The sequence below is a fragment of the Tympanuchus pallidicinctus genome, unplaced genomic scaffold (assembly GCF_026119805.1).
Source record: "Tympanuchus pallidicinctus isolate F22 unplaced genomic scaffold, pur_lepc_1.0 scaffold17, whole genome shotgun sequence".
Lineage (NCBI taxonomy): Eukaryota > Metazoa > Chordata > Aves > Galliformes > Phasianidae > Tympanuchus > Tympanuchus pallidicinctus.
The window spans coordinates 8,109,949-8,128,023 of record NW_026294690.1 but is presented as its reverse complement, the minus strand read 5'-3'; the positions used below and the strand labels follow the sequence as shown (position 1 = coordinate 8,128,023).

The following is an 18,075-nucleotide window of genomic DNA, read 5'->3' as shown; positions in this document are numbered from 1 at the left end:
GTACGAATGTTTTTACATAGCTATAAGGCAGTGTAGTTATTTTATTTACTGGATTTTGGCAAAATACCTCAAGTAGATTAACAAATGGTGCAGTTCCATTACAGAAACGAAATAAACTGTTAATGCACAAGGGACTTGCTAACACGCTGCCTTGTCTGTGGTTTTTATGCTGTCTTCAAAATACAAAAGAAACGTAGCCAAACTTTACTTCATAACTAGCGGTTCACTAATAATTACTGTAATTACTAGAGCAATATCAGAATGATCTTAAAACTTGTATCTTCCCCTTATAACTGCAGCAGGGATGTTTCAGTGACCTCAGTAATTCAACCTGCCTCCTGCCCTACTTCCTCCTGCACAGTGATTCCTGGTGCTTTCCTGCTTCTTAGATTTGGTATTGTTCTGCATGTAGAGTTCTATCTTTTTTTTTAGCTTGACCTTTCAAATTTCACATGTGCTGAGTTAACCTTACTTTCCTCAGGCAAGTCTTTATTTGACTCAGCTCATGCATCATCTCACTAAGGCTGCTGGGTAACAGTAACTTGAAGGTACACAGCTGGGGTTGTCTCACTGCTACCCTTAGTACAATTCGTGTTTTTACATATGCTAATGTGCTGACTTCTATGTTTACTTGTTTTCAAATTGTCTAATGTATTTCTTTGCTGTTTTGTAATTTGATCTTAGTGTTTGAATGATGGGTGGTTTAGAAATGGGTAATAGTGTTTGAAACTACATAACTGTAAACTCAAAGTTAGTTGGCCTATATAGAATTGGTTAAAAATTATAGGCTTTGTAAGAGCAGAGAAAACACCATTCAGTCTTGAATGCTTGTTTGACTCACTTCCTTAAATTAAGGGCAAACCATGACAAGACTGGTATATACCTCTGCCCCTTACCACTTACATGTAAGTACTCTTGTCTCTATCAACAAACTTGAATGGACTTTGTGAAAAACCATTCTTCCAAGTCTGTCGTCAGCTGTGGGCTCACCTTGTACGAGCCTTGGCATGCAAGTGGAGAGGACAGAGTCTGCTTTCATTCCCTTAGCTGCTGCTGGTAAGATACTTTCATATTCTATTTTTTAGAACAGTTGCTGCTGAAAAAACTCAGTTTGGGGGTTTTGTAGTATTTTATCATGTATCTCAACTAAAATGAATTCAGATTAGGCACCTTCTGCAGAACCTCTAGAAGAAAAATACTTCTACCTCAAATTGTCCTGTATCTTGAAGCCCAAAAGGAAATGAATCTAATGTTTAACTCCAGGAAGGAGGAAGCATTGAATGCTGAGCTGTTCAGACCTTTGTTTTTAAGCTGACTTCTTTAAACTGAATTCTGCTGTCGTGGACTCAGTCCGTTACCATATTAAGTGTCACTATCCTCTTTCAGTTGGGGTGGGAGACAGCATTTCTGCGATGGTAAATAATGAATATAATGATAATATAATGGATAATAAAGTACAACCTGTTTCCTGTATTTAAAAATATCTGCCCTCTCTTAAAGCCGTTCACAATGAATCGTGAATCTTATTTATTTATTAAAAAAAATAGCACAGTACCACAACAATCCAGGTAGCAACTTTTCACAGTCTTTTGGTGTCTATACTAAAGGGACGTGTCTTCAGGCAGCACAAGGACCATTCTGAAAATGTAGTTAAATTTATTTTCGTGTTGAAAAGTAATAGTAAAAGTAAAGTGACCCTGTAATCCTATCAAAAATTGCATAATAATTTATTTAATAAAAATAATATAGATAGTTCACAATTACAGTAGCAAAATGGCTGTGCTTCTACATTCAAATAATTCAGTACAGTCATAAGTACCTTTCAGAATGGTGAAATAAAGTTCTCTTCTTGAGCTGTAGCAGGAATTAGACCTGACTCCAACTCCTTTTGCTTCTGCAGGAGGCCCTGAAATGAACGGAATAGGAATGTGAATGCTCTGCCTCCTTCAAGCAGTCTGAACTAATAATATGTCACTAAAACAATAATATGTCATTAAAACAATTTGTTAAGATGCATTGCTTTTTAAGTGCACAGCTTCCAGCAGGACAACACAGCACGCTCAGAAGGGAAGGAATTTGGGTTGACAGGTACTGGCTTACAGTGCTAACATTACATACGTTCTAAGGCAGCATTACTGTTTGACCTAGAACAGTGTCACAAGTATTAGGATGTGCTGCTGCGTGTTTACACACAAAAGCTAAAAGGTTCCCACTTTATTAATGGCTTTCACAGCTACTAGAAAATGAAGAAACCCTGAAGTAAAAACAGCTGCAACTGCATGATACATGCATGTAACACATAACAGCTATGTATGAGCAAGCCTCCAGGTATTCAGTTAGGCTAACAAAGCCATTCCCCTGGTTTCAAGTTTTCTAAAATTCTCCACTGTTTCACAGTTAATCTGATGACCAAAGACTCCTTAAAGAGAGACTATGGAGAGTCCAAAGGTGGAAGCAATGCATTTACTAAAGCAAAATTAATACAGAGAAATAAAGGTAGAGGTCAGGGTCCAATCATACATGATGGAAAAAAATGGCTTAAAGACTAACGTTTGTGACTATGTACTGGTTTGCAGTATTCACTTTGACCTTAGTATGTATGCACACATGTGCTTGTGCAATGACTTCTCACTTACCTGCCGTAGTTCTGACAGTCCTTTTAGAATCGCTTGTTGTCTCTCTCTTATTTTAACTACATCAGGATTTAGAAGAGGATCTCTAGTGTGATCAGAGCTAAAAATCTGTCGTGGCACTTGGTAAGAATCTAAAAATAAATACATATATGAAATTAGTAAACAACACACTTATAAATTTGTTCAAATTCTGAAGTAGTAGACTTTCACAACTTGCAGAAATCAAGTTTGGGTTGCTATTTTATTATGATCACTAAGTCAAATACCACTTAGATTCCTGAAACCAAAAGCCGTATGTACCAATACCAGAGAAGTGCAATTAGATTTCACTAAACAAAAAACCCAGACAAAAGAATTAAAAATGTTTTTTTTCTTTTATGAATTTGTGCTTTGTGTTTTGGTTGCACAGGCTTTCTGTACAGCGCTCTGAAAAAACGGGTTATGGCAAGATTCAGTAAAAGCAAATAACAAATGGAACAAAGCGCAGAACTTCGAACCGAGGTGCTGCACCATCTCTTCTACACAAATCAGACCACAATACGTTGCAGTACCGTTACACAGTCGATACTGTGGGTCGTGTGTTGAAGGTCTGGTCACTGGTGCATCTGGATCGAGATAATACACTTCGTTTGTTCGAACGTATGGAATGAACTGTGAAGAAGGAGGTCGTCCAGCTTCTGGAAGCGCAGGAGGGAAGCTCTTCTGCTGCACATCTGCCTTGGTATTTTTCTCTCTTCTACTGTTGTTATATACTTCCAATTTCCTGGTGCATATCTGTTTTTGTTGTACTTGTAATCTATTCTTAACCGCTGGAACAGGTGGTGAGTCAAATCTGTATGAAACAATTCCAGTTACTATAAAAGCACCCACAAAAGTTTGATAAACAGTGGAGAGAAAACATTCTGCACTACAGTGTCCAACTGGATGAATCTAAGTTCATAAAAAAGATTAAAAATCAGGAAAGAAAAATGTACATATTTCACTATAAATTCATTAATGCAGAATATTGACATACCTTTCTTCATTCAAATGATTCTTACGGAGTTGTTCTTCCTGGGAAAAAAAAAAACAAAAGTCAAAACCATGAGTACAAAACTTGATGTTTAATATATTCAACACTCATATTACAAAAGTTTGTTCTGAAATTCTGAGAGGACTGTATGATCTGAGCTCTCACAGGAGACAGATATTATCGAAGACATGCATTAAAGAGACTTATATCTACAAACTCAGTTAAACTAATAAGTTCTTATATCTATTTGTTCTGCTTCTCTACGTCTATGGAGCTCAAGGCACAAGCAGAAGTTGTATACACTTCTTAATAATCATTATAGATTTATCAATAAAGCGAATATACACTTTGGAAGATTGAACTGAAAGCTAAGCCACAAAAATTTAATGCTCTTCCAACCACGCTGAACAAAACTGCTGTAATACCGGTCTTCACCCAAAGGAGAGGTGGTAGGAAAACTCTCAGAGATTGAATTATATCCAACCAGAGCTGAGTGAAATAAGTCTTAAAAAAGTATTAATCACTGTTCTTAGAGAAAAAATAGTTACCTTTCTGATTCTGTGTCCTTTATTCTTCATTTCTTCATGAGGTGAAGGAGACCCATCTGAGCAACAACCCTTTTTTTGGTAGAGATTCCCAGGCGTATTTCTTTCTACCAACTGAAGCAGCTCCATTTGTCGTCTTACTTTATTTTCTTCCCTTTGTTTTTGCAGTGGTTTGGGGTATCTTTCTGATGCTGGAATGTATCTTTTCTCAGGCTTGTTTATGTTCCAGTCAGGTTTTTTGCCAGGTTTTTCTGAAGGTTTAACTTGTCTTTCTTTTCTTGCATATTGTTCATACAGCTCACTGTGGATGTCACCATTCTCTTGTCCTGAAATTCTGTTTTTATCTGTATACTGCATTTCTTTCTGATATTTTTTGCTATTAGAGGTTTCTTTATATTCTATGGAAATATCCGGTGACCCACAACATGAAGTTCTTTCCTCAGCTGCATCAATGTATGCTGAAGTAGTACAGTCATCTAAAAAAAGTATATTAGATCTAAGAGTAAACTATTCAAACATTTGGCCTAAACAAATAGAAATAAAGCTTTCACTTTTCAAGTGGGAAGAAGATTCTGTTTGAGTAAGTAGCAACAACTGTAAAAAGCTTTTCTAAATATCTGAATATAAGCTTTCATTTTCTAATGAGTCTAGTATTCCTACTCCAGGATTACTGACAATGTTTCTTGTCCTTAATAAAGGATTCATTAAGAACCCATTCCAGCTCAATACCAGTGCATGTGATACAAGCCTGAAGACTACAACTATATATGCTGCAATTCCTTAATAAATTTAGTCCTGCATGGCTTATGGCCATGACTGTAAGCCAACACTGTACTTCACAGTGGCTGATCTGAATTTGTAACGGTCAGGTACCAATAAAGACATACAATTGATTTAGAAAAACACAGTGATATATTATTATATTTCCAGGAGCCTGAGTCTGTCCAAGCATGTATTTTCAATTTTGTTCCATTTTGAATGACAACGATTTGGCCCCGTTGCAGTTACACAAATTGGCTGTCCTGCTGCCTGTCTGTAAGGTACATCAGGTGACCAAACTGAAGGACTTCTTACCTGTCTGTACAGCAGTGTCTTTCCGAGAAGTCTGCTGATCAGTGTTAATGTCAGCAGAGAAGTTGGGACTTCGATGTGAAGCATCAGTATTACAGTTTTCAAATTCACTGCCACCTGAAAACAATCAAATTTTTTTCATGTAGCAGCATATATTCTATTTAAGCTATGCTATCATGTTATCAGACTATTCTAGCTTAGAGCTCAAAGCAAAGATTGAGAATTGTGATTCAGATCCTAAAATACTGCCTGTTTCACTGAAAATCAAGCCAATCCTTTGTAGGTCTGAATATTCCACATGCACTCCTGATAACAGCCTTGTATTTCTTCCTTTATGTAATGTAGCATTTGAAGATTACTAAGATATGGCATTCACTGCATTAGAACACTGATATTATTGGAAAGATTCTTTAAATAAGCTAAAATTAAATTTGGTTTCTGAAGCAAAGGAGCAATTTCAGGCCTACTACAAAAACGGGAAAAAAATCCACTCACAGTTTGCACACCCACCCCAAAGGAAGAGGCAAACTGACCAGCAGAATGGCAGAACTCACCCCCACCAAGATTCTTCTGAAGTTTTGAAATGTCATGTCCCCTCTGAGCCAAATCCTGGATGCGCTGTTCCTGTTTTAATCTCTGGGCTAATTCTTGAGCTTTCTGCATTGTCTGATAGAGCTCATTTGTTTTCAGAACCACAAGTTCCTTAAAAAAAAAAAAGAAAAAAAGAAAAAAAAAAAAAAGTGGGAATTTATTTTGAGAATATGATCATGTCATCTCCGTATCATCCCAAATGTTTACATAAATAACGTCAAAATATTTTCTTGCTTTGAGTGAAGCATCTTAAACAAACAGAAACAAACCAAAAACCAGCTGAGTTGGATGCAATACCTTACACATAACTTTTAAATGGTAAAGTCAGAAGCTCTGCTGTACTAACGAAGCTGTTCAATCCTAGCCTGAAAGAGCTACGCATGTCTTTTTTGTATTTAAAATCTGCACTTAAAATGCGTATTTCTGCTTTAATTGAAAGTACACCTGCATTCTTTACCTCACAGGTCTTCCCGCTACCTGCAATATTTAACTTCACTACGTTCAGACAAGTCAGTAAAAGATTTCCATCCCTCTGCACTGAGCAAAACACAAAAGCCCACCTCCTTCTGTTTTTGTTTAAGCAGATCTTCTTCAAACTGTTTCTGCATCAGTTCTTTTTCTCGCGCTAGGCGCTGTTCTTCCTCTTGTTCCTCCAATTTTCTCTTCTCTTCTTCCAGTTGTTTCTTCTTCCGCTTTTCTTCTACCTGAGCCATTATTGCTTTCTAGTGGTATCATAAGAAAGTAGAATGAAAATAAAGGCATTAGAAGCAGGTTACTTGTATTCTTCTGTGTACAGCCATGATACTTGAATTTGGAAAGATAAAAAAAATGAAGACAATTTATTAATATATGTGACAGTAGTAGGGAAAATAGCAGTCTAACAGATCATGCTATTAACTAGAAAGTACTTCAAATGCTTTGTTTCTTACAATTTCTCAAAATATGGCTAGTTGCCTTCCCACTGTTTTTTAGAACCATCAGCCCAGCAAAGCAGTCTGAAGACAAAATACTCAGAGATAAACAAAAGTCTCTTTTTATGTTTTCATTGTAAAGTTCACAGAACAGGTGTATGTAAATATCAGTCCTCTTGATGGTAGCAGCGACTGAAAAAAACCCACACACAAATTTTACTGGAGTTCTAAAGGCTACACTGCATCATTCTGAGCCAAGAATTCAGTAACAGAAATACAATCAACGAATATAAATATTAAAAAAACATAGAGGCTGAGTGGAACGCTATTAATCATGTGTAGATGTAATATGAAGTCTATTTCTAGATCTGAAGTCTGTTATTAAATTATCATGCTTTATTCACTTTTTTTTTCCATTTTCTCACTAAAATAGCTCTAGACCTTAAAACAGAAACCCACCTGATGTTCTAACTGCTTCTGCCGCCGTCTGTCTCTCTCTTCAATCTGTGCAGGATCCAGGAGAGCTGTCATTGAACGAAGGAAACTACAAAGAAAGAAACATGTATGTGGCTTTCTTATCATAAAGAGTAAATCCAAATGCTTTCTTTAATTAGAATTCCCAGATTACAAGTAATTTTTTCATATTGATGAAACTGCACTGTATTAATTATTAAATTTATTAAGGGAAAAAAATAAGGTTACTCGCAGTAAATTTTATTAATGAACAATGGAAGCATATGCATATTTCAAAAGTGAAACCATGTGCAATTCTGAAAAAAGCAGAAGCCAAATGAATAAGATCCAAAGATCAGATTTAAGGCATCTTATTCAAATATTTATTTTGTTTCTAAGGGGTACCAGAAGTGAACAGGATGGGAAGACGATTGTCCTTACAAAGTTCACTCACCTGGTTTTCTGACTGTGATCCAAAGCACTGTTTTTAGCACCTCTTTCTGCATTTTCCACTTTTGAGGGCATGAAGTTGCCTAAAGCTGCAGGTGAGAAAGGGTGAACAAAAGCAGTCAGCTCCTTAGGGTCAGGTGACAGGCAAAGACTTTCAGGCTGCTTTTTGTACATTCCATTTAAGGGGTGTTGTGCGTTAGTATTAAGGTGGTTCTTTAAAGAATCAAAATGCATTGCCCATCTGTCATGCTCTTCAGCCTAAATAAATATGAAGCAACAAAAAATGGAAATGTGCTCAATTACATTTTCTACAAAGCACGGTTAACAAAAGAGACAACACATTTTGTACAACACCAACAGTTGAAAATCTTTGTTACGGAGTTACAACACACAGAACAATTCATTCCTTAGATGGAACACCAAAGTGTTTCTGTTGCTTAAAATGCAAATCGGAGCAGAAATTATGCTGTGGATCAATACACTTGGTCAGCAGTAAAGTGCTTCTAATATATTTTCAGTAAATACAAACCAGAAAGTAGAAAGTGAAGAAAAAAAAAAAAGTAAAAAAAAAAGTCAAAGAATAAGTTAATAACATGAACGGTTTTACACTCACATTTACCCACACCACTTCAAACATGGACAGCAGCAGAATTACTATGCTTTGGGTAGAGATACTACTTTATACCTTCTTATTTTCCTGGTTTTTTTTATTCTTTATTATTTTTTTAATTCTTTTAAGAATCCAATCCTAATAAAGCACCCGAGACTTCAGTAGAGGTGACTTTTTAAGACTCCCTTCCATATCACATGGCCTTGTCTTTACAGCTCCATTTTTGCAGCTGGACATTTTACATAAAGCACCTTTGTTTTTGCTATAGGCACTGAGAACATTTTTTCTTCTGACCAATATAATTGTTTGTCTGAGAAGACTGTAAGATGAATACTTATACATTTCTTTTTGGCAGAATGCAACAAACATACTCTATTTAAAGCTTTCCAGGACTACATTCTTTAAACCAGAAAGAATCCCTTCTTGAAGAGAAGTTTTATGCCTATTTTAATCCAAATGAATCTTTCTCCCATTCCCTAAGTAAATTTTGCCTTCCCTTTAAACATGTTGATGTGCAAACGTATCAGAGAAGTTAAATATCAGTGTTATGTGAGTCTGCAGTACAGAAAGGTTCAGATTGTAACATGAGATGCAAATAGGAAGATGAAGGAAAAAAAGATTAAATATGTGCAATTTTCTTTCAAGAGGCTGGAAGTAGCTTACTGTCAAGTTGGTAACTGCAGCCATCTCCTTGTGCCACACCCAGCAAATTAAAAAACATGGCAGCCAAGGCAGCAATCTTTTACAGCTGCGTTATCTTCAGAGCTACAAAATGTCCCATTTGCAAAGGAAATTCAGTTCCCTTAGTGGCCCAGGAAAAGAGAAGATTTATGCTGTAAGTATGTAACTGACCTTAGCAACAAGGTGGGGTTGGTTTGTTTTGCTGGTTTGGTTTTTGGGGTTTGTGTTGTTGGTGTTTCTTTTTTTAATTATTTTTTGTTTTATTTTAGAGGATGGGTAGAAACTTTCTATTATTGTGAGCCATAGAATTGAGATGATGCTTTTCTGTATAGGAATTGTGTGACTGCTGCAATAAATACTTCAGCTCAGAGTAAAAACTATCGCATACTGATAAAGGCCACAGATTACAAACACTCCTATGAGGCGAGTTGTGGTAACGGAGGTTCTTGTTAGCTGCTAACACGGAGCGTGGTGAGCATTTATCATACATGGTAACAGATACAACCCGGCTTAAACCTTCATACAGTAATTTGGAAATCAGGGTTCTAGCAACACTACAGTCTTGCTGTGTGTTTCTTCATTTCAAGAGACAGATGAAGAGACTTTGGAAGAGTATGTTGCTCTGTATAAGAATGTAGAATACTTCACTAACCTTAAGATCAGAAATACGGTAGAAATAGTAACAAAGGAAGTATCTCACTTTTCCATAATAAGAACCTGAAGGGGTATGAGATACATTGCCCAGATCAGCCAACAGTGACAGTATTAGAAGTCTCTTCACTTAACTGAACTTCAAACAAATTATATGGGCAAGTTTCCTTTGAGATCCAGTGTAAAAGATCTACATTCAACAGCCTGGAAAAACTGAAGGTTATGAAAGGTAGGGCTGTTTTCTTTAATCCTTCTGGGTGAACAATTGTTTAAAAAGCTTCAGAAACATGTATCAAAATAGTATTTCCAGAAACAGGATCTGAATACCTCTGCGATGCACAGTGGGTGTCTCTTAACAATTTCTTCTCATCTCCTTCAGTAACTTACAGGAAATTTGTTTTTTTACAAGGTGTCTCACTAGTGTCTCTGCAAGACCTTACATCCCCTGTTCCTTTCAAACCATGGGGGTTATAATAATACCACTATTTTCATCTCCACAGCAAGTACTTTAACACGCCAAACTAGGCATGTTGTCCTCTGCCAGGCAAATACTGCAACACCTACTGCCTGAGTGTTCAGTGACTGTCCTGTGATCTTATGATGAAAAACTGGATATAGAACATTTCATTATGTCTCTGCAATTAGTTCTTAAGCCTAAGACTTCAATTTTTATTTCTTAGACGAACAAAAATTGAAACAGCAAGTTCTTCTTATTCTAAGCCACAGTCTAAGCCACAGTTCTAAGTCTCTCTAAGCCACCTACCTTTGATAAATTCATTTTTTCTTCTATTTTTCGTAGCTTAGCTTCTTCCTTCTGTTTGTCCAGCTCTTCAAGCCACTTCTTCTGTTGCTCATGCTTCAAAGCACTCAAAGGTCGCTCCTGTAGCACAACTTCCTGTAATAAGATATATGCTTGTCTATTACTTGTAGCCAAAATTCACTACATTGTCCAGCCACATAACAAAGATGTGTCAGGAAACTGTGCCTTCAGTTACTTCAGACAGAATTAGGCTGTTCTCTTGCACAATGAATGTAAGCTTGTAACTTTACTAAGTGCTTGACTGTTCCATAAAAATGCTTAAATTGTTAGAAAGATGCTAAATAAGCCAGTCATTGAACCTTATTCTAACTTGAACCATCAGCCTCTTGCTCCAGACAATGTGACAATTATGAACAAAAATCCTTCTTCCTTATTGCTGTAGACACTGCTTAGCCTGTGTTTCAGGTAGATTCACCCCATGATCATTACATCATTAGATGATTCAAGTAAATTCTACATAGCACTTTCAGTCTTCTCAATTATTAATGGATATCCATATAATTTCACAGAGACTCCAGTGACACTGAGAATTTTCAATGCTATCTGACAAAAAAAATTCTGTCACTGTCTTTTCAAACCCAATTTCTTAAGCTTTTTTGCACCAAAACTTTTTTTTTTTCTTGTGGTTCTGTTTTTGATACGTTCCCACTTAATCTATTTCTTTAACATATGCCTAAAAGCTAAATAAAAATTCAGTTAACACCAAGTAACGTTCTTTGTGTCAGCCTTTAATAATACTCAAGTCTTTGAACTACCCATATTTTGATAGGCATTCAGACACAATGCTCTAGCTAGAGCACAATGATCTACTGAATTATTTTGGTCTAAAAGAACAACAGCAGCTATACATCTGTTATCAATAAATAAGGAAAAAAAAACAAACAACAACCCATAACTGCATGCAAGTTAAAATCTTACCCCTAAAACAAATGCTACGCAACTGACAACTGGTGAGCTGAGAACAGTGTCCGCAAACAAAGTGACCACTTATTTAATCTTGATTTATTTAGTTTTTTGTTGCTTTTCTTTTTGTTTTGAATTAAATAGCCTTTAATGTATACAAAACAAATACACCAATTTTCTAGACGCTGCTACCCATTAGAACCTCAGTCAAAACCTGTAATTAAGCATGTCATATGCAGTAGTTTTTACTTATGTGCAACAAAACAAACTTATGGGGGCAGGGTGATAATTTTTTTTTCTAGGAATACTGAATTATGCCAAAAGATGCCATTTATTTTTACAACTGAGAGTGGATAAAAACCACCTGTTTGACAGCAGCCTCCTCAAAGTCATGTTTTATCTGACATGCCATTTTCACAGTTACACCTGACTACGTGAAAGGCAAGTTAAAATCAAAATGCTATGCTTAATATTAGGTAAGCCATTAGGTATACTAGAGAGCTAATGAACAATGTAAATAATTATATATTTATTATTATATAACCACTTCATTATGCTTCAAATCATTATTGGAATAGATTCATACCTCATAATAATCAACATGCAAGGAAAGGAAGAGATTGGTAGTGATACTTCATATAACTGATAAAACTAAAATTGGAGCAAAAGCTAAGTTTGATATAGGGAGCTGCATCACATCATGCCATCAAAGAGCTTAAACTAACCGCTGAAATCTGATTCTGCTTCCTGTTAACATTGGATCTGTACAGAAAAGAAAATCTTGCATGAATTAAGAGCTCAAGAGTTCTGTGACGGTGCTGTCAAAACTCTGTTTTTCAGTGTTTATAGATAGCCTTACCTTATCTGGGTCAGCTGTTTCCATTTTTTCTGTATGGTTTTTATCATTGCCAGATTTTGCCCCTAAATAAATCACATCTCCTTCCAAGGTTTCTTTCAGTTTCTTCTTCAGTGCTACCTGTTCATCTTCAGGAAAGGAAGTGTGGGAAAATGCACGAAACTTTAGTAAAAATTCCTAATACAGATATGTAGATGCATTTATTAAAATAAGTAAGATAGGCCTGTCATCCCTACAATTGTGACTGTAAAATGGACTACACGATAGTCACAGTTCAAACGTGACTTTGCTCTTAAGATGATGGCCACTGAGCCTCTGTCCAGAGGTGTAGGGGTAACAGGGTAATCTGTCTGAGAAGACTATAAAACCCTGAAGGCTTAACAACTATCAGTGAGAAACACAGCATATCAATTATCTCCACTTTGTTAAGATTAATGAGATTAGAATATGCTAATATTGCCAAACCAATGGACACTGCAAACATCAAACCCTGTAATCAGATCATCTACATACAAGTTGTAGAAACAACACTCCTGTATATCAATCATAAATAGCTTCATTTGTCATGGAGTCTTTAGCACTGTCTTAAACAGTTTTAACTTTCTACAGTAACTCCTTGTGGCTGGTGATGGGACAGGGCTGCAAACTGTTCCAAAGTCAAGCTGCAATTTGTACTCAGTCATACCTGTAGACCAGGTGACACTTTTCCCTTAGAAGAAACAAAGTGATTTGTTAAGGACAATGGCCATCAAGGAGCGAAGGGGTGACCAAACCAACAGGAGCCAACAACTCCTACAATATGAAGCATTAAAAAAAAAAAAAAAAAGCCCAAACAAAACAAAAACCCCACAGCCTTATTTGGGAAAATATTTCTTTTGTTTAGCAGTATTTTTTCAAGAAGTTATAGATTTTCTTTATATAGATTTTTATTATTTTTTTTTTTTTTCCAGGTTTAGGAATTTATCTGTTCTAGAGATTTACAGCAGATAACTTCCAAATCTGTAGCAATTGCACTGATATAAGTGAACTTACAGAAGCATAAGTAATGCAAAGTTTGTTGTCATCTTTAGTGTCATAAACTCATAAAAATATAAATGGTGTGTATGGTAAGTACCTAATTCCTTCTTCCACTGGCTCTTTCTTGATTCTAATAAGGCTTTCTCTCCTTCTCTTTCACCCAAGGTACTAAACATGTCAGCGGGTTTCCAGGACTCCTTTCTATAGGTGAGGGAGAGAAAAAAATTACTTGAAAATCTGTTGATTTTAAACATCACTTTTTGATTAGTATTTATATCAATTCCTACTGTGATTAAGAACTGCAATTCATTATTGGAGAAAATTTTCATTGACAATAGCACAGATTTACGTACATAACTTTCTCTCTTGGTTGTGGATATGACTCTCCTTTCCTGCTTGAATTAGAGTTAGGCTCATCTGGAACAGATGGAATTTCACAAGTGTTTTGGAGCAATGCTACAACGGTTTCCTCTGATGCCTCACTAGTGCCTGTAGTAGAACAAATATACACACCTAAATGTATACATATTTGTACATTTATACATATATGCATATACACACACAAAAAGCAAATAAAACATCAGTGCCCACTAAACATTTTTCAATCCTTACTACTTAAGGAACAGAGGAGACTTGCAAACTCACAACTATTTAACAAACCTGTTTTCTGCCCTGCTTGTACAGCTGAGACATGCAAGTTACAACTTCAAAGATATTCTTAGAATGCTAGACTGACAGTAAACACGCTTGCCAGGGAGCTCAGACATTTGTACTCTACTTACTTTCAATGTGCCATGTTTGCGGTGACAGAGTCGACCTCTTCCATGGGTCCAAAAATAAGAGCAATGATACAGGAAGATACATAATAGTTGTCATGTTTGTCAGCATAAAAACTGCAGAATGAACCCTACTCAGTAGTAGTATTACAGTTAAGCAGAAAGATGCATGAACATCTTGAGGTCAGAAGGAAATCTAAAGAGTGCTCTTGAACTCTTTGATCAACCAGAAAAGCCTGCATTTCTGAGGCTTTTTGAGTGTGCTGATGACAGTTATTTCCACAGAATCATGGAATCATTTGATTTGGACAGGCCTTTTAAAGGTCATCTAGTCCAACTCCCCTGCAATGCATAGGGACATCTACAGCTCAAGCAGGTTGCTCAGATTCTGATTTTATTCTCAAAATTCTGATGTTAATGGTTCAGTGCCCTTCCACTATTTTTTTTTTCCCCCAATTTTAGTATGAAACGTTGACAAGAGTTGCTTGCTTTTTTACTCTGCAAAGTACTAGAATATTATCAAATCATTTCTAGTTGTTATTGTTAACAGCTGTTTGGTTCCTAACACAGGCAATTTCACATCTGTAATAGCAAGCAGTGGTGTTGAGACCATTAGAGAGTAGTATCTCTGTCTGCAAATAAACATAAATTATGAATTCAACTCAAAATTAAGCCTCATGTTTTGCTTTGTTTCCATGAAACAAACATCAGTTAACTGTATGAAAACTTCACTGCATTGTATCTTACCTATTTCCTCTTGCTTTTCACTGGGAGTCTCAGAGATGTGCCTAGTTTCTCCTTTTACAATCATCAAAATCTGCTGAAGCTGTTCTTGTGTTAAACACACCAAACTTCTTAGGTCTTCAGCTGATATATGTGCATTCTGAGCTTCGCGTTTACTTTCTCGAACATTAAGATTCTCAGAATCAGGTTTCCTATTTGCGGTGTCTCTTTGGAAAATCAAAGAGTGATCTTTAGTTGTAGCTTCACGTGAGGAAGGTTTAGTTACTTGCACTCTTTCACCTTTTGACACTGATAAGCTCGATCCACTCCTTGATTTTGCTAAGTTTTCCTGATTGATGCAAGCATTTCGTGTTGACCTCAGCATATGCTCAGTATGCCTTATTCTCAAAGTCTGTTTAGACCCTTTGGCTTTATTTCCTATCTGTTAAAAAAAAAAAAAAAAAGAAAAAGAAAAAGAGAAAATTCAGTACATATTACATTAAGGAAAGAAATTCTCGTAAGTAACAAACAAAAACAGGACTATGAGCAGCAGGTAACAGTGTTTCTTTTCTTCTTCCTTCCATCAATGCAATCTAACTCCATAAGAAAACAGTAAAGTATCTTCACCAGCACTAGATATCACAGAATGGCTCTGGTTGAATCATGAATCTCCAACCCCCCTGCCACAGGCTGGGCCACCAACCTCCACATTTAGTACTAGACAAGGGTGCCCAGGGCTCCATCCAATCTGGCTTTGAACTCTTCCAGGGACAGGGCAACCACAACCTCTCTGGGCAGCCTGTTCCAGCACCTCACCACTCTCACAGTAAAGAACTTCCCCTTGACATCCAACCTAAATCTTCCCTCCTTCTTCCTTCTTCCTTCCCTCCCTCCAACTTAAAATCATTTTCCCTTGTCCTGAAATACCTTAAGGGAAAACACAACACCTAAATCTGAATATTTAGAAGACACAAAAATAATTTTATATAGCATAACATTTAAAAGAAGTCATAAACATTCTTATTTTCTTTGGCATTTCTGCAGTATGGCTTCAAGTGTGGTTCGTCATACAGTCACTAATATTTCAGTCTTGATTTTTTCCATTCTGTAACAGTTACTCTTTCCAGGGTCTTTGTTGTACATTTGTCACTATCTCACAGATACTGAAACCTTCATCTACTTTGTCCCTCCAGCTCACTGCATTCCAGTTTACTCAGACAGGCACAGCCCATGTGATTATATGGACAGTAAAACACATTTCAGATAAATTTTACCAGCATCCCTTTAAGGTCTCTGAAAGTTCCAACTGAGATGATTTCCTACACTGTTGTAACTTTTTGGGGAACTAAACAAAACCATTTTGTGATGGCAGAAGTTGTCACCAAACTTTTAATTCAAACTTCTTGAATATTTTACTGAATTTTTTGAAGTTCAGATTGGTTATTAGGAGCAGGTTGTTCACCAGGGAGTGGCCAGGTACTGGAAGCTTCTCAGGGCAGTGGTCACAGCCCCAAGTCTGCAGACATCCAAGAAACATTTGGACAACGCTCTTAGATACTGACCCTGGTTTTTAGGTAGTCCTGTGTGGAGCTAGGAGTTGGAGTCAATGATCCTTATGGGTCCCTATCAACAGAGGATACTCTGTGATTCTTTTTTATAGCTATAATGAACCTGAGAAATACCCCTTTTTTTTTTTTCATAAACATGACTGATTACAAATAGTGAGACATTTCAAATGTGTTCTCAAAATTATCTGCCAACAAACTGAATGGTATAATGTTTGCTCTAAATAAAATGTAGTTCTTTTCACTTACCTTCATTGCAGGCTTTGCTTTATCTTTTGGGAAGCAAACACAAACATATGAGAACAGTATTAAATAGCAACTTCTTCCTGAAAAATAAATCTTAAGAAACTCATGAGCTATTATAGTTATCAGACATCTTGTAAGGAAGGGGGAAGTACCTTCTTGTAAATCTACCCAGTATATGTGTATGTTTTTCTTTTGGTATAAAAAATTCAAATATATGTTGGAAAACAAATAAAAAGCTACCTAGCTATATTTGAGACATCTATTCCCACTTGTACAGAAAAGTACCATGCCTTCTTTACACTACCTATTAGACACCAGAAATGCTAACAGTTCTGACTGTCTGCAAAACACCTTAATAATATTTTACAATTCAGATGAAAGTATTAAAATTTGAGAGTATGCTAAGTTGTCACTCTTACAGGCAGGTGTTAAATCCTGGCTCAGAGTGAGTGGCAATGATATGTGCTATGAATAGGGCCAGTGAACATTCCAACAAATGATGCCAGCTACATCTGAACTAAGTGAAAGCACTTTCAGAGCACTGCCATTCCAGAGGTGTTGTGAGGCTTTGTCTCCAGTGGTCTGCCATTTCTTCTTGACTCAAAGCATTCCATTATATCTCACTGGTCAGCCCTCTGTTAAATGCAAAAAGTGCAGCCTCACCAGGCTGACAAAGGGAACAATGAGTTCCCTGCCCTGCTGGCTGCACCACAGCTGATGCGAGCCAGGGTGCCATAGGCCTCTGTAGAACAATTAGGGAAAGTGGTTCTGTGCTTGTACATAAACACGCCTCATAAATAAAAAACTAGAGTTCAGACAGGCTCATCATTAAGCTTTAATGAGATGGTCTTTTCTAGTGTGGCAGCGCTGAGATCTGGTCTAAATAAGCTGCTTAGTGAAAATGATAAACCTCGGCCACCAGCTACTTAAGTACTGTAAATATCTAAGTGTGAAATAATACATTTCTGTGTAAATCAAGCACGGAGCTACTGGGCTTCTTTTTCCCTGGCAATAAGATGTACTAAATTGCAGAAATTCTCGTATTACATCAGTCCGAGCTTGAAAGGTTACTTCAGGTAAATAATCAAAAAATACCAGAAGCGGCTAAAATCAGCCTCGGCTTCCCGTCCAGCACTTCAGTTTCAAGCTTCAGCCCATCTCTGCAAAATGGGAGAAAGAAAGAGACTGGAACCGTGCAGAGAAGAGGCAGCGGTGCGATCCGTGCACTTCAACAACCCGCACTTCATGCTAACGCCGCACGCGCTCCCCCGACGCCGCCCGCAGCGCTGCGGTCACCTCACGCGCCTCCGGCCCTTTCCCGCCCCCACTCCAGACGGGCTCCACGCCCCCCCGGCACCAGCGGGCCTCGAGGCGCCGAGCTAAGGCCGGGGGGGTCCCGCCCCGCACAGAGCGGCGTTCCCGGCCGCCGGGTCCCTCCCTCCTTACCCCAGGTTCATGGCCCCACCGGGCCGCCGACGGAGCCCGAGGGGCCGCCGGGCTCGCGCTGTGTGTACAGCGGTTGCCGGCCCCGCACAAGGAGTCGGGAGGTGATAGGCTTCCG

General features: G+C 37.4%; 1 protein-coding gene across 2 annotated transcripts in view; it reads right to left on the bottom strand.

The window, feature by feature from the left end:
- Positions 1 to 18,075, bottom strand: part of CCDC66 (coiled-coil domain containing 66) — an 18,850-nt gene extending 775 nt beyond the window's left edge. Inside the window, exons 1-19 of one of the 2 annotated variants that reach the window (XM_052678971.1) lie at positions 17,961 to 18,075; positions 17,610 to 17,674; positions 16,518 to 16,540; positions 14,728 to 15,145; positions 13,558 to 13,693; positions 13,302 to 13,405; positions 12,191 to 12,315; positions 10,372 to 10,503; positions 7,671 to 7,924; positions 7,223 to 7,307; positions 6,413 to 6,574; positions 5,816 to 5,963; positions 5,265 to 5,378; positions 4,194 to 4,666; positions 3,649 to 3,686; positions 3,185 to 3,465; positions 2,637 to 2,764; positions 1,820 to 1,906; positions 258 to 1,638 (exon numbers count right to left, since the gene is read on the bottom strand). In XM_052678971.1, coding sequence (XP_052534931.1) covers positions 1,823 to 1,906; positions 2,637 to 2,764; positions 3,185 to 3,465; positions 3,649 to 3,686; positions 4,194 to 4,666; positions 5,265 to 5,378; positions 5,816 to 5,963; positions 6,413 to 6,574; positions 7,223 to 7,307; positions 7,671 to 7,924; positions 10,372 to 10,503; positions 12,191 to 12,315; positions 13,302 to 13,405; positions 13,558 to 13,693; positions 14,728 to 15,145; positions 16,518 to 16,540; positions 17,610 to 17,674; positions 17,961 to 17,971 — 2,781 coding nt within the window. In that variant the 5' untranslated portion in view covers positions 17,972 to 18,075 and the 3' untranslated portion in view covers positions 258 to 1,638; positions 1,820 to 1,822. Of the gene's footprint in view, positions 1 to 257; positions 1,639 to 1,819; positions 1,907 to 2,636; positions 2,765 to 3,184; positions 3,466 to 3,648; positions 3,687 to 4,193; positions 4,667 to 5,264; positions 5,379 to 5,815; positions 5,964 to 6,412; positions 6,575 to 7,222; positions 7,308 to 7,670; positions 7,925 to 10,371; positions 10,504 to 12,190; positions 12,316 to 13,301; positions 13,406 to 13,557; positions 13,694 to 14,727; positions 15,146 to 16,517; positions 16,541 to 17,609; positions 17,675 to 17,960 lie in introns of those variants that run through there. The other variant, XM_052678970.1, reaches the window with a different exon arrangement.